Genomic DNA, 12,067 nt, shown 5'->3' with positions numbered 1-12,067 from the left:
TATCTCACCTTGTGTCTAACACAGAATGCTATTGTAACTGTCAGTGGGGGTACTGGGCATTCTTTGCAAAACATGTAAATATGTGATAAGTGAATTCACATATGATAGTATTGTGGCAATTTTGTTATGAAAATGTGTTTTCACACAAATATATCTATTTCTAATACCTACAGTATATATGCACTACCAATCTACACTGTCCGGTCAAAAAAAAGTCTTACATTCATATTTTCTTCAGGTCGTCAACTTCTTCATTTTTTTGCCACATACTGTAACATATCAACAGATCAACAACCCCAGGTCATAATGCTGCCTCCAAAGGCTTGTACAGTGGTATGCATGGTATGTGCATCGCTTCATGTGTTTTTCTTCTTAACTTGACGCTCCCATCACTCAGGTTATAGGGTCAATCTAAACTCATCAGATGACATGATCTTTTTTTTCCATACTGTACCTCCAAAGACCAATCTTTATCCTCCCTAGGAAACTGAAGCCTTTTTTCTGAATAGTCTCCCTAAAAAACTGGTTTATTTATATAAAAAAAATATTCTGCCTGGGCCAAAAAAAAAGTCACAGTTTCAGAAGGGTCAATTTATTGGCATGCATCAAGCAAAGAAAGCATAAAAATACAGAAGTATGGGTAAAAACTGTTCGATGTATTATATACCCTGAAAAAGTCACAAAAGAAATGTGGCAGGAAAAACACATGAATGGAGATCATTTAAATGCTTGGTAAAGTTGCACTGAAAAAAAAATGGACAGTAGAAATCACAATTCTGTTTAATAGTGAAAGTAAAAGCATTTTCACACACACACACACACACACACACACACACACAATTTGATGAGAACTGGAACAAATGTGATGAGAACAAGATTGAAACTAAACAGCTGTGTGGCCATAAGAAACTGACTATTCTACAGAATAAAAGGTCAACTTAGGGTTTCTGAGTATTTCAGAAGTAGAATATTTGTATAAGAAACCTAGAAACCTTGCAAAGTTGGTTCGACCTGTTGTTGTTTGGGACAATTCTACAAATTGAAATTGGTCACATGCATCTGAACACTTCCATGTTTGAGTACGTATTTTGATTTGGTTGATACTGGGTTTGAATTGGGCCAAAGATTTCACATGGTTGGAATAGGGCTTTATTATTCGTAATACATGATGCCAGCTAGCAAACTGTGATGCTAGCAGATGAAGCTATGACCATATGGATATATTAAGCTCACACATGGGGGAGGTATTTAACAGCAGGTTATTATTGGTAGCTCTGTAATACTTCAGAATTAAAGCCTGACTCATGCTAGCAGGTAAAAGTACAAAACCACAAAACACTAATGAAACTGAAAAGAAAGTGCATAGAAACTGTACTAAAGTAAAATTAAGTAACAAAAAGAAGATTAACATTTAAACAATTCAGACATGGATTTTAATTCAATTGAATGTTGATGGTGGCTGTTACAAAACAAAAAGTTAGCATGTTTACAGTAGCAAACAAAGCTAATTCACCTTAGCATTCTCCATTGGATTTGCTAGCTAATGACCTTGGCTTGAAGACAAATAGCAAAACCTGTCTGTCTGTCTCTGTCTGATTGTCTGTCTTTCTTACTGACTGTCTATCTGTCTGTTCAGTTTAGAGACTCACTAGGGAAGAGTAAATAACGAGGAGATGTACTGTTCTCTCTCTCTGTGAGTGTGTGTGTGTGTACGTGCGCGCACATGTGTGTGTGGACAGGCAGAAGGCAAACATCTGCAGTGTTTTTACAGAGCTGATTTAAACACATCTCCCAAAGGAGACAAAGGAGACTTCTCTCAGTAATGTGCAGATAATGCTCTCTCTCTCTCTCTCTCTCATACACACACTGTCTCTCTCTTTCTCTTGATTTCCCTCTGTGTCTCTCATTCATCTCCATTCTTACCACCTCACTAACTCTGCATGTGTGTGTGTGTGTGTGTGTTATTACTGTCTTGTTCACATCACTGTATAATCTGTGTGGCTGATTTATGGATGTGTGTTGGTTGACGTCAGCGACTAGCGGTAGGTGAAAAAAGCAGATTTGATCTCGACAGAGAACCACGTTACTTAATTACTATGCTTCCTGTTCACAGCAGCTGTTTATGAGAGGCCTTGGAAGTTTTATTGGTGTTTAAGATCTGGATGAACAATACAGTATCTGATAAGATTAAGTATGGATAATAAATGTACACCGATCCGCCATACTATTTAAACACAGAACATTAAGCCCAATATTGTATAGGTTCCTCTTTTGCCACCGGGGTGGTTCTGTCCTCTCAGGGAATGGGTGTGTGCTGCAGATCCTGTGGGTTGAGGTGTGGGGCCTTCATGGATCGGACTTTTTGGTCCAGCGCATAACATGGACGCTCGATTGGACTGAGATATGGACAATCTTGGAGGCTGAATAGTGTTTCCCAAAGGTGTAAAATATACTATCCAGTGGAATGGGCATGCATTACCTTCCAGCACATCTACCCTATGTGAAGTGAACAGTAAGATGAAGCAAAAAAATAAATAAATAACTAAACACTCTTTGGTACAAAAATAACACCGATGGTCAGAGCACATAACCCAAAGCATCTTTATCCATTTTAAAGTTTAGAGTGACGTGTCCTTTTTTCAGCAAAACCTAGGCCATATGATGAACAGAATTTTATGTAATTTTAACCAACAACAAACATATACAAACATGACTGAGTGCCGAAGCAGTGTCGCCACATGGATCTAACCCTAGATCCATGCAGCTTGAGTTTTAAGGGTTAATCTTCTTGGCTTTTAAAAAAAAAGCCCATTCAATGTGCAAACCTGTGTTTCTCCGCCCAGCATGTGCGACCATCAGTACGCCCTTTCTAGTCTTTTTATGACAACTGGCATCCGATGCAATTACTGCCTATTAGTACACCGCTCTTGTGGTAGCAGAATAAACAGGTACAGAAGCAGAAATGTCTGAGGGAGCTGTCCCCTACTACAGTAGTTAATTGAATGCAGATGGCATCGATCTCCCAGACAAATTGTTAAAAAGGGTGGGCAAATATATTTGGGTGGAGCGCCACAGTATGTGTGCTTGATCAACTACCTTAACCGCTTTTTCTGACAAACCCCATACACAGCAGGCAGTGGTGCGGTGGGTGTTCTGACTTTTGCAGAAGCATTGGCTTTTCTGTCAGGGTGAGCCTTGGCACCCATGATCCTGTCACTAATCTACAGCCATATAATTAATAATCAATATTAACGTGTTAATGTTCCGTGGTGTACTGTAGTCTTAATGTTATTGCTGCTATCTATTTTTAACTAGGTTCATAATCCCAATGGATGGGTTTGCTTTGCTGCAACACTGGTGCCAAAAGACATTTTGTTGCATTGAGTTTGTTTTGTTTAACGAATACAAACAAAAAGGTTTGTATGGATATTAAAATTATTTTTCGTCCAGTTTGGTGCTGATTATTTAGAGTAGTACTATTTGGACAGTGAGTCATGCATTCGGATTTTCTCCATTGTACTCATCAAAGCTCCCTTGAGCTGAAAGTTGCTATGGATAGCTGTCCATCTGCTGTACTTCCTTCATCTGAGCCCTTCACTGTTCAAGCTTCACCCATCAGTACTGGCTTCCAAGCTGTCAGTCTTCTAAATTAAAGGTTCCTTGTGTAATACAAGCTGTTTTTTTTATTGCTAAAAATATTTAATTCAACCCGGTTCAATAAAAAAATAAAAAAAAAGAAATCTTAACACAACTATCCTCAAAAGAAAACTCATCCTTTTCCGATCGACACAGGATGGTGCAAACCGTGGCTCATTCACACATTTATGCTGTACGTTTAAGCAGTGAAAAGGGCATTGAAACGATGTTCAGCGTGAGCATCAGTCATTTTTGATTTCATGAGAGTTTTTTAGCATCAAATCAATAGTATTCAAGTGATGCGATCGACTGAATAATGAATGAGATTTGAGTGTAAACAGTTTTCAGCAAGTGAAATCATGTGAAATCGTCCACAGCAAGATGAATAAATGAAGGAACCCAGCAGTAGTGACTATACATGAATCAGACATCATTATGCACTTGCTGTCTACAGTGTTATTAGTTAGTAATAAAAAATGACTAACAAAACTTACTAGGCTTACCAAAATCTTTACTGTTGTACAGGGATGATATTATCAGCTACTGTATAATCAGAATGTCATCATTGGTTTAATTTATAATTTGCTTCCCATGGTGTAATTGCTGTTGTCGTAGAGTGCACCAAGGTCACACTGAAACCGTTTCTGAGATCGTGTTATTCATGCATCTTACAAAAGAGATTCTCTTTTTTTCCAACCAGGATTTAAATTCAACTCATTAAAATGCGTGAAAGCACCATCATTTTGTTCTGCAGCAAAATCCACTGAAATCTAACCAACATTGCAAAAAAAATGATATCTCAGCAAGCAACGAATAAAGGAATGGCAATCTAATATTTAACATTAAGAGATGGTTACTGCATGACAATTATATTATACTGTACCACATTAAGCCTGTTTCTGGGCACATGTTTCTATTGCATTGCAAATCTGATCCAAAAATCTAGAAATCTGTTAAAACTATATAATCAATAGAAAAATATTAGTTACATTTGGCTGTATTTCACTGTCATTTTACTTGCAAAGATTGTTTTTTTTGTTCAGTGAAATCAAATGTTTCAGCTTTGTAAACCATATTTAAAATCATAACCTGTCTATGATCTGTAGATGCAGGGCAAATCAGTGGTTATCTAATGCTATTTTATATTCATCACTAACCTTTTGCCTGTTTTCATGTTTACTGCCCTTGGATCTCTGTATTAGTCTGGTATCAGAATCGCAGAGCTGGGGATTTTGATCGCTGTGCTTGGAATACAGTCTCTGAAACACTGACGCAAGAAAGGATAGAGAAGACAGAAAAAATTTGATTTCCAGTCATAATTTTTGGCACCCTTGTAGGATGTATGCATTCACTTCAGCACTTCAGCAACTACTTTATTTTGGTCATGGGTGCGATGAAAAGGATTCTCTGAAACACTTATTACCACTTTGAGTGTGATTAAATGTAACCAGTTCACATATTGATTTTTTTGTGATTGTAGCAAGCAACCAGGTAACCTGAAGTAAACCCATGTAGACATGGCAAATATGCATAGAAACTCAACAGTATGGTGGAAAAAAATATACAGCATATGTGGTCAGTCAGATTTAAGAAAAAATTTAACCTAACTTAATGAAATGAAAACTTAATGAAAAAAAATATATTTCACATCAAAACGTGACATTATTGCTATACTAAACTTAATGAATCCAAGTTTTGACTGACTAGCTTGAATTATGTATATACAGTATATATATATTATATATAGGCCGATATGTACTATTGGCATAGTAATGTTCTTGAACATGCTTTATTTAGGGTCTGATCAATTTTCAACCAACCTAGAATCTAGCAGAATATGTTTTTAAATGTTATCTTAATTGTGTGCTCAAAGTAGGCAATGCTCAGTAAACTTTAAACTGTATACAACGTTTTTGAAGGATAACCTGGCGGCTGTTTCTACATTTGTTATGGTATTAATAAAGACATGCTTACTACTATAATGTGGTATTATGGTATTAGGATTAAGCTTTTGGATATAAGTATGAACAAATTGCCAGGAATTTGAATTAAAAAAAACTCTTTGTTGAGTTCAAAGAGTGTTTTTATTTTTGTTTCAAATATGAGTCTTCAAGGTTTGAATGCTTTACACAGCTTCTGCTGTCAATATCAAGAAATACAATGAAGAATTGTGCCATTTTAAATTACCATACTGTACCAGTTCACGTCTGACTGTACAATCAGCTTGATGAATGGCAGGGTTAAGCTCAGAATGCAAAATCATATTGCAGTTCAAACTAGTTTAATATAAGCCATATCTGCAGTAACGTGTTAAACTAAACGCAGAGTTAATGTGGCTGTTGCAGAGCACAAGCAATCTGCGTTTGAACCTCAGTTCGGGTACGAGTGTAAAACCTACAGTAATTTGATTCAGGGCTTTAAAAACACGTGATTAAATCATGTTGGCTGTACAAAAAAACAAATTGTGTGGAATCAATGTACACAGTTAAATAAAGTAAATTTAATTAGCTTTTTATTCAGCGTGCCAGAGCTCAAGATGTTCGATTTAAAGCTAAATACATTTCCGTTAAATAATTTGTGTTATATTTTCAGTGTGATTGGGTTCATTATTCACTAAAGGATTTTTTTTTATTATCCTCTTATACCCTTTTATTACCCAATAATCCCTGTCAGACAGTATTTTCTTTCTTTTTTTACTGTAAAATTGAATCATATATCATTATGAAATTGTCAATTCTCCACAATCCTTTAACAAAGCATGAGACGAGCTTATTAGCACGTTAAACCACATCTCAGAAAAATAATACCAAAAATACATAACGAAGAGATGTTATGCATTATAATCCGTACTGATCCTCTCTCTCTCTTTTTCTTTCTCTCTTTCACAGGGACGAGGAGGAGTGTGCGCGCCTCAGCGGGGGTCGCAGAGAGAATTCTGCAGAAACTCAGAGGCAGACTGGAGATCACCCTACTGCTGACACTCAAACAAGATAAATTCAACTCGGGTGTCTTGCTGTCTATCCATCATGGACAACAAAGGTATACTTTTGCTCTGAAATGAGATGAGTGGAAGGGGAAACTGTCAAAAATCAGTAGTAAAGGAAAGCTGTAACATAACGCACGGAGTCCTACAGAGCCTCAGACATCCACTAATGTGATGTTATTCAGGATCATGCTGCAATCCCTGTTGCAATAATCTCTTGTTTTAAATGCATCTGTAGCCAAATACAAATATATGATTTTGGTACACATTGATACAGATCCTACTTCGTATTAATCAATTCATGGTTAAAAAATGGGTAACGACCTTATCTGACTAGGCGACGTGATACCGTTTGTGGGTCCACAGATATGAAAGTTCAAAAGGTTGAATTTATTTGCTCTCTCAGGAAGGGCTACTTATTTGCAACTTATTCAACCAGCTTGTTGTTATGGAGGTGGCATCTAATATTTAATTTTGAAACAGCTCCAACAAAACTGCAATTCTCAAACTGCTTTTTTCCCTCCTTCACCAGTTTCTACAGAGTTTGGTCCTGATTTAAGCAATACGAATACAAAGCTACGCACAAATCTTTAATGCATTATTGCATGCATTAGGTTAGTAAGGATTTCATTTCAACACAGTAATACAAGTCAAAATGGGACTTCGTATAAAATTTCTTATGAATAAAGGCTTAAAACGTATTGACATTTATGAAAAACTTCTAGCACAGTACGTTGATGAGATTCTTACTGTAGCTGCAGTAAAACATTTGAATGGTGGAAACATTTTAAAGAAGTCTTTATGTTGGTGGATGGAGACTCCAGGTGAAACAGCCCACCAAGGTCGTTTCCAGGATGAAAATGGTCTGGGTTGATCAAGAAAGGCATTCTATTTTTGTAGGACAGTGCACGACCTCCTGCACTCACAACCTCACCACTTGCACATTACAGGAACTTGTCTCAGAGTTATTGCCACATTGCCACATCAGAGCAAATAATTAACAAACTGTTAGGTATCAACAGGAATCAAACAAACCAAAGAGGTCAGCCGAAAGCCATGCAATACTATTACCAAAGCTGAAGATCAAGCGAACAAAATGTGAATACATTATTCCGAATAAACAAATAGAAATACAGATATGAATAGGAGGTGTTAAATACCTGATGTTTTTAGTCAGATATAAAGATCTAATAAAACTGAGGCTCTGTGTGATTTGCGGTATCCTTAGCAACTGCCTGGTCAGGGTCTCAGAGGTTTAAATTAGGTTGCATGTTTGTTAATGTTGTTGGGAATAGAACTAATGAAATATGTTCGAAAATATTACAGGCAAGTATGAAGAAAAATAATAAATGTGCAAGCAGGATTAAGTAAATTGGGACCAATAGTTTAGAACTCAAGAGATTTCGCTGCGGTTGAGAAACTGTGGCATTTCTAATTCTTGACCTTAAAAACATTAACTTTTATTCATTTGTGGACATATACAGATGGGTTTCTAGTACTGCATGTTTGTACAAACACAAAATGTAAAAAAAAAAAAAATTATCTGCCTTCTTTTTCCTTTTTTTTTTTTTTTTTTAAATTTTTGTCTTGGTCAGGGCTTAAACAAACCAATTTGATTTTTGGTCAATTAGATGCCATCCGGCACGTCCGACCACAGATGCACCGCACCCTGGACATGTACATCTGACAATTGCATCTGAACATTTGGGAGTAAAGGACCTTTCTCAGTGGACCAACAATGGTAGCCCTGCAGCATCAGGGCTTAAACCAGGGATCATCAGTCCAAAACCTTAACCAATGAGCCACACCTGCATTGGATTGAAAAATACCTTATTTGAGGGAAATTTTGGCTGGAGGTTAACAGACATGGGGGCTCTGAGACCTGTGTTAATTCACTTCCGTCTATACAGGAGGGCGGGGGTCTACAGTATCTCAGGAGACTTAGGGCATGAGGCAGGTTGCCAATCCGTCGCAGGGCACAAACATTCATATACTCACAACATCATTTACAAACTTGGGGCAATTTGGGAACACTAGTTAGCCTAATCTGTCTTTGGACTGTGGGAGGAAACCAGAGTACCCTGAGGAAACCCACCAAGCACAGGGAGAACATGCACACAGACCCAAGGCAGGAAGCACACTTGGACCATGGAGTTGCAAGGCGACGAGGCTAACCACTACCCATTGGGCCACACAGGGGACCTTTTAATAAAAGCAAAACTTTGTAGCTTAAGCCAGACTCATTTAGGGGTTAATTTTTTATATTTTCAATTATGTGGGGCACAAAATAACAGTAGTTGTGCTTGCACTTAAAATTCCTTCATTCCAAATGGGTCATTTTACGCTTGAGCTTAGCTTGAGGGCTTTAAGCTCTTGCCCCTAAATCACTCTGATTATGGCTGTGTATAATGTCATTGATTTGTGACCAGTGACATTTCTTACACATACAGTATTGATTACCCTTCGAATTTAAGGTCAACATGTTCATAACACAGGGGCTGAAGGATCTGTGTGTCCTCACTTACACCCCCACACACACAAACCACTAAATCCGTCATGGTTTGCCGTACCAGAGACACTAATAATTACTTAATCATGCTGACCAAATGCAGAATTGTGATCGTGTGTCAGAGGGTTAGGCGATGATTAGGCAGGTATTACTGATTGTCAAGTTTGATTGATAGATCCCCAGATTTTTTGACTGAATACCTGATTGCATGGGTCCTTGCTGTCATTAAGATGGATTGGCAGATCAATAGGAAAATGTATTTTTAAATAATCAGATATGCACCACAGCCAGATAGCCTGGCTATACATACTTTAATCTAATTGATTGGTTTCTCACTGAGGTTTTAACAGTTAGAAAGATGGCCGGAGATTCCAAATGTGCCCATGTTAATTATGTGCCACATCTAGATGTAATTCTTTAGCTGTCAGTTTTTGCACTTCTGCGCTGCAATCACAAGCCTGTGGCTGCACTGATTGATGTTTGTGTATTGAAAGGAGCCGTGTATGAACACCTCAAGCAATGTTAATCACATTTACTGCCAGCTAATTACTTTTACTTCCTACTTTCTTTCTTGTCCCAGTGTTCCCTAAAGCTTCCTTAAAGTAAGGGATACCTTGGTAAAATTGCATAAATGCCACTTTGAATGTTTTGTGCGGTGCAAAACAAAAAACCTTGGGCGAATGGCTGTTCTGTGGCTGAATAAAAGAGGTTGAAGAAAGAAGATGTGTTTTTTTTCCAGCAAGTCTTTATCTGTCCACTTAGGACATTTTTTTCCCATTATGATCTTTGAGGTTATAATTACCTGAAACTCCTGACCTGCATCTGCATAATTTCATGCATTGTGCTCCTGCCACATGATTGACTTCGATAATTGCATAAACGAGCAGGTTCTCCTATTGACGTTGATGTTGAGTGGGGTTAGGGTCAGAGGTTATGTCCCGTAATGTGCAAAAGTCCCTCCTCGTTTCTTTATATTTTGTTTTTAAATAGCCAGTCTTTCTTGTATTTTAATTGAGTCCTGTAAAATAGTTTTTCAGGCCTCCTGAAGGACCTGCTCAGTCCATCTATGAACATGGGTTAGCATGAGAAACATCTAAATTAAGGCATGAAACAGTGAGAAACAGGTACAGAAGATGACAGGTGATTAGGCCGGTGATTAGTATACTGGTGATGCTGAATGCTGAGTAGTTGTAACAGACAAGGGGGGGAAATGAGGTTGCTGCTGAGTTTGTTACATAAACAACCATTTTTTAAATTGTATCTTCATGCATCATAAAATATTAAATAAAATTAGATCATGTAGATGAAATGTGCAACATTTGTTTGCAACATGTTTTCAACATGTGACAGGTTGCACATTTCTTAAATTTGACCTACATCATCTAATTTTATTTAATATTAAAAGGTGTGGTTTAAGACTTTTGCACAGTACTGTATATGGCACACAAATGTGCATTCTTGTGTTGACAAGACTTCAAATGCTTTGATGGATTACTGAGTTGACTGGTTGACAATGACAAGGACTTTGCAACAGGTTCTCAATAAAGAAATTCACACGGTCAGCAATTACATTCCGATAGGCCTTGAAATTCAAATGATGCTTTCTTGCTATTAACGTGCCTAGTATGTGCTGTGAAATCATACCCTGCACCATACACAACCACCATTAACAGTGTAACACAGATTTCAAGCTGATGGTCGGGTGAAAAACACCTTTTTCCAATCTTTAGCTGGTTAGTTTTGGTAAGTCTATAAACTGGGTCACAGTCATGGAGGCTGATATGGCCCATTCGCCCAAAGCCTGTTGTGTTGTACATTCTGAGATACTTTTCCAGAGCCTTTCTGTCAGTTTAAACGCATAGAGAAGTTTTCAGTATATAGAATAGAGTAAATGCATTCCTTTGTATCATGTGTAACGAACATGCAGGTATCTGGAGCTGGAGAGCAACGGGCAGCACAGTGAAATCCGTCTGCACTACCGTTTGGCAGAAGAGCAGAACCGCACAGAGGTCTTCCCCTACAACCTTGCAGATGCTCGCTGGCACAGAGTGGCCCTGACACTCAGCACTACTCAGCTGGTGCTTTATGTAGACTGCAGCAGGTGGGCAACATGATAACAGTGTTTTTACCGCCTCAATCGATTTCTCTAGGAAGTTTACTTTTTAACAACTGTTTTTTTTTTCTTTATAGAATTTATGAAAGGATTATCGAAACACCATCTATGGACATTCCCGCAGGCACGACCTTGTGGCTCGGGCAAAGAAACAACGTTCATGGCTTCTTTAAGGTACGAATTGCTTTGTCTTCAGCTTTGTATGATTTAAATTCAGACATTGTTAGTCCCGTTTTCCTAGAGGAAGCTAGCTAGCATTTGGCTACTGTAGCATTTTTTATTTTTTTATTTATTTATTTTACTTAGACTGTGATTAAGCCAGTATCTGTCAAAATGTTGACGTTAATAAACTTCTATTAGACCCCTGATGAATGGTTATTAGTGTCACACTCTGGATATCCATATTTACGTTGTTCACTGCCTCTAATTCCTTTTTCTAGGGTGTGATGCAGGAGGCTCGGTTGGTGTTCATGCCTCAAGGATACATCTCACAGTGTCCTGATCTCAACCGCAGTGAGTGCACATCACTGCAAAAGACGCATTCTTGTATATTTCTTATGACTTTGTATGGTTATATAAACCTGTCTGCTAAAACATGTTAAAATAAGCAATACAGTGGAACCTTGGATTGCAAGTAACGCGGTTTGCGAGCGTTCCGCAAAATGAGCAAAGATTTTTTAATAATTTTGACTTAAAAAAACAAACAAGTCTTGGTTTACGAGTACCGAGTATCATGTAGCACGCATCCGCTTCTTGTTTTGATGCCGAGTGAGCCAATGGTTTTTTTCTCTCTTGCGCTGCAGAATTGGGAGTAATCGTCTCCCCT

The 12,067-nt window shown here is 37.8% G+C and overlaps 1 protein-coding gene across 1 annotated transcript in view; it reads left to right on the top strand.

The window, feature by feature from the left end:
- The window catches only part of nell2b (neural EGFL like 2b), an 81,917-nt gene that overhangs the window by 16,049 nt on the left and 53,801 nt on the right, over positions 1-12,067 (top strand). Inside the window, exons 3-6 of the mRNA XM_053508934.1 lie at positions 6,525-6,675; positions 11,056-11,229; positions 11,319-11,415; positions 11,682-11,754. Of these exons, the coding sequence (XP_053364909.1) occupies positions 6,525-6,675; positions 11,056-11,229; positions 11,319-11,415; positions 11,682-11,754 (495 nt within the window). The remainder of the gene's footprint in view (positions 1-6,524; positions 6,676-11,055; positions 11,230-11,318; positions 11,416-11,681; positions 11,755-12,067) is intronic.

Source organism: Clarias gariepinus, chromosome 12 (genome assembly GCF_024256425.1).
Source record: "Clarias gariepinus isolate MV-2021 ecotype Netherlands chromosome 12, CGAR_prim_01v2, whole genome shotgun sequence".
NCBI lineage: Eukaryota > Metazoa > Chordata > Actinopteri > Siluriformes > Clariidae > Clarias > Clarias gariepinus.
This window is presented reverse-complemented; position numbering and strand designations above follow the sequence as displayed.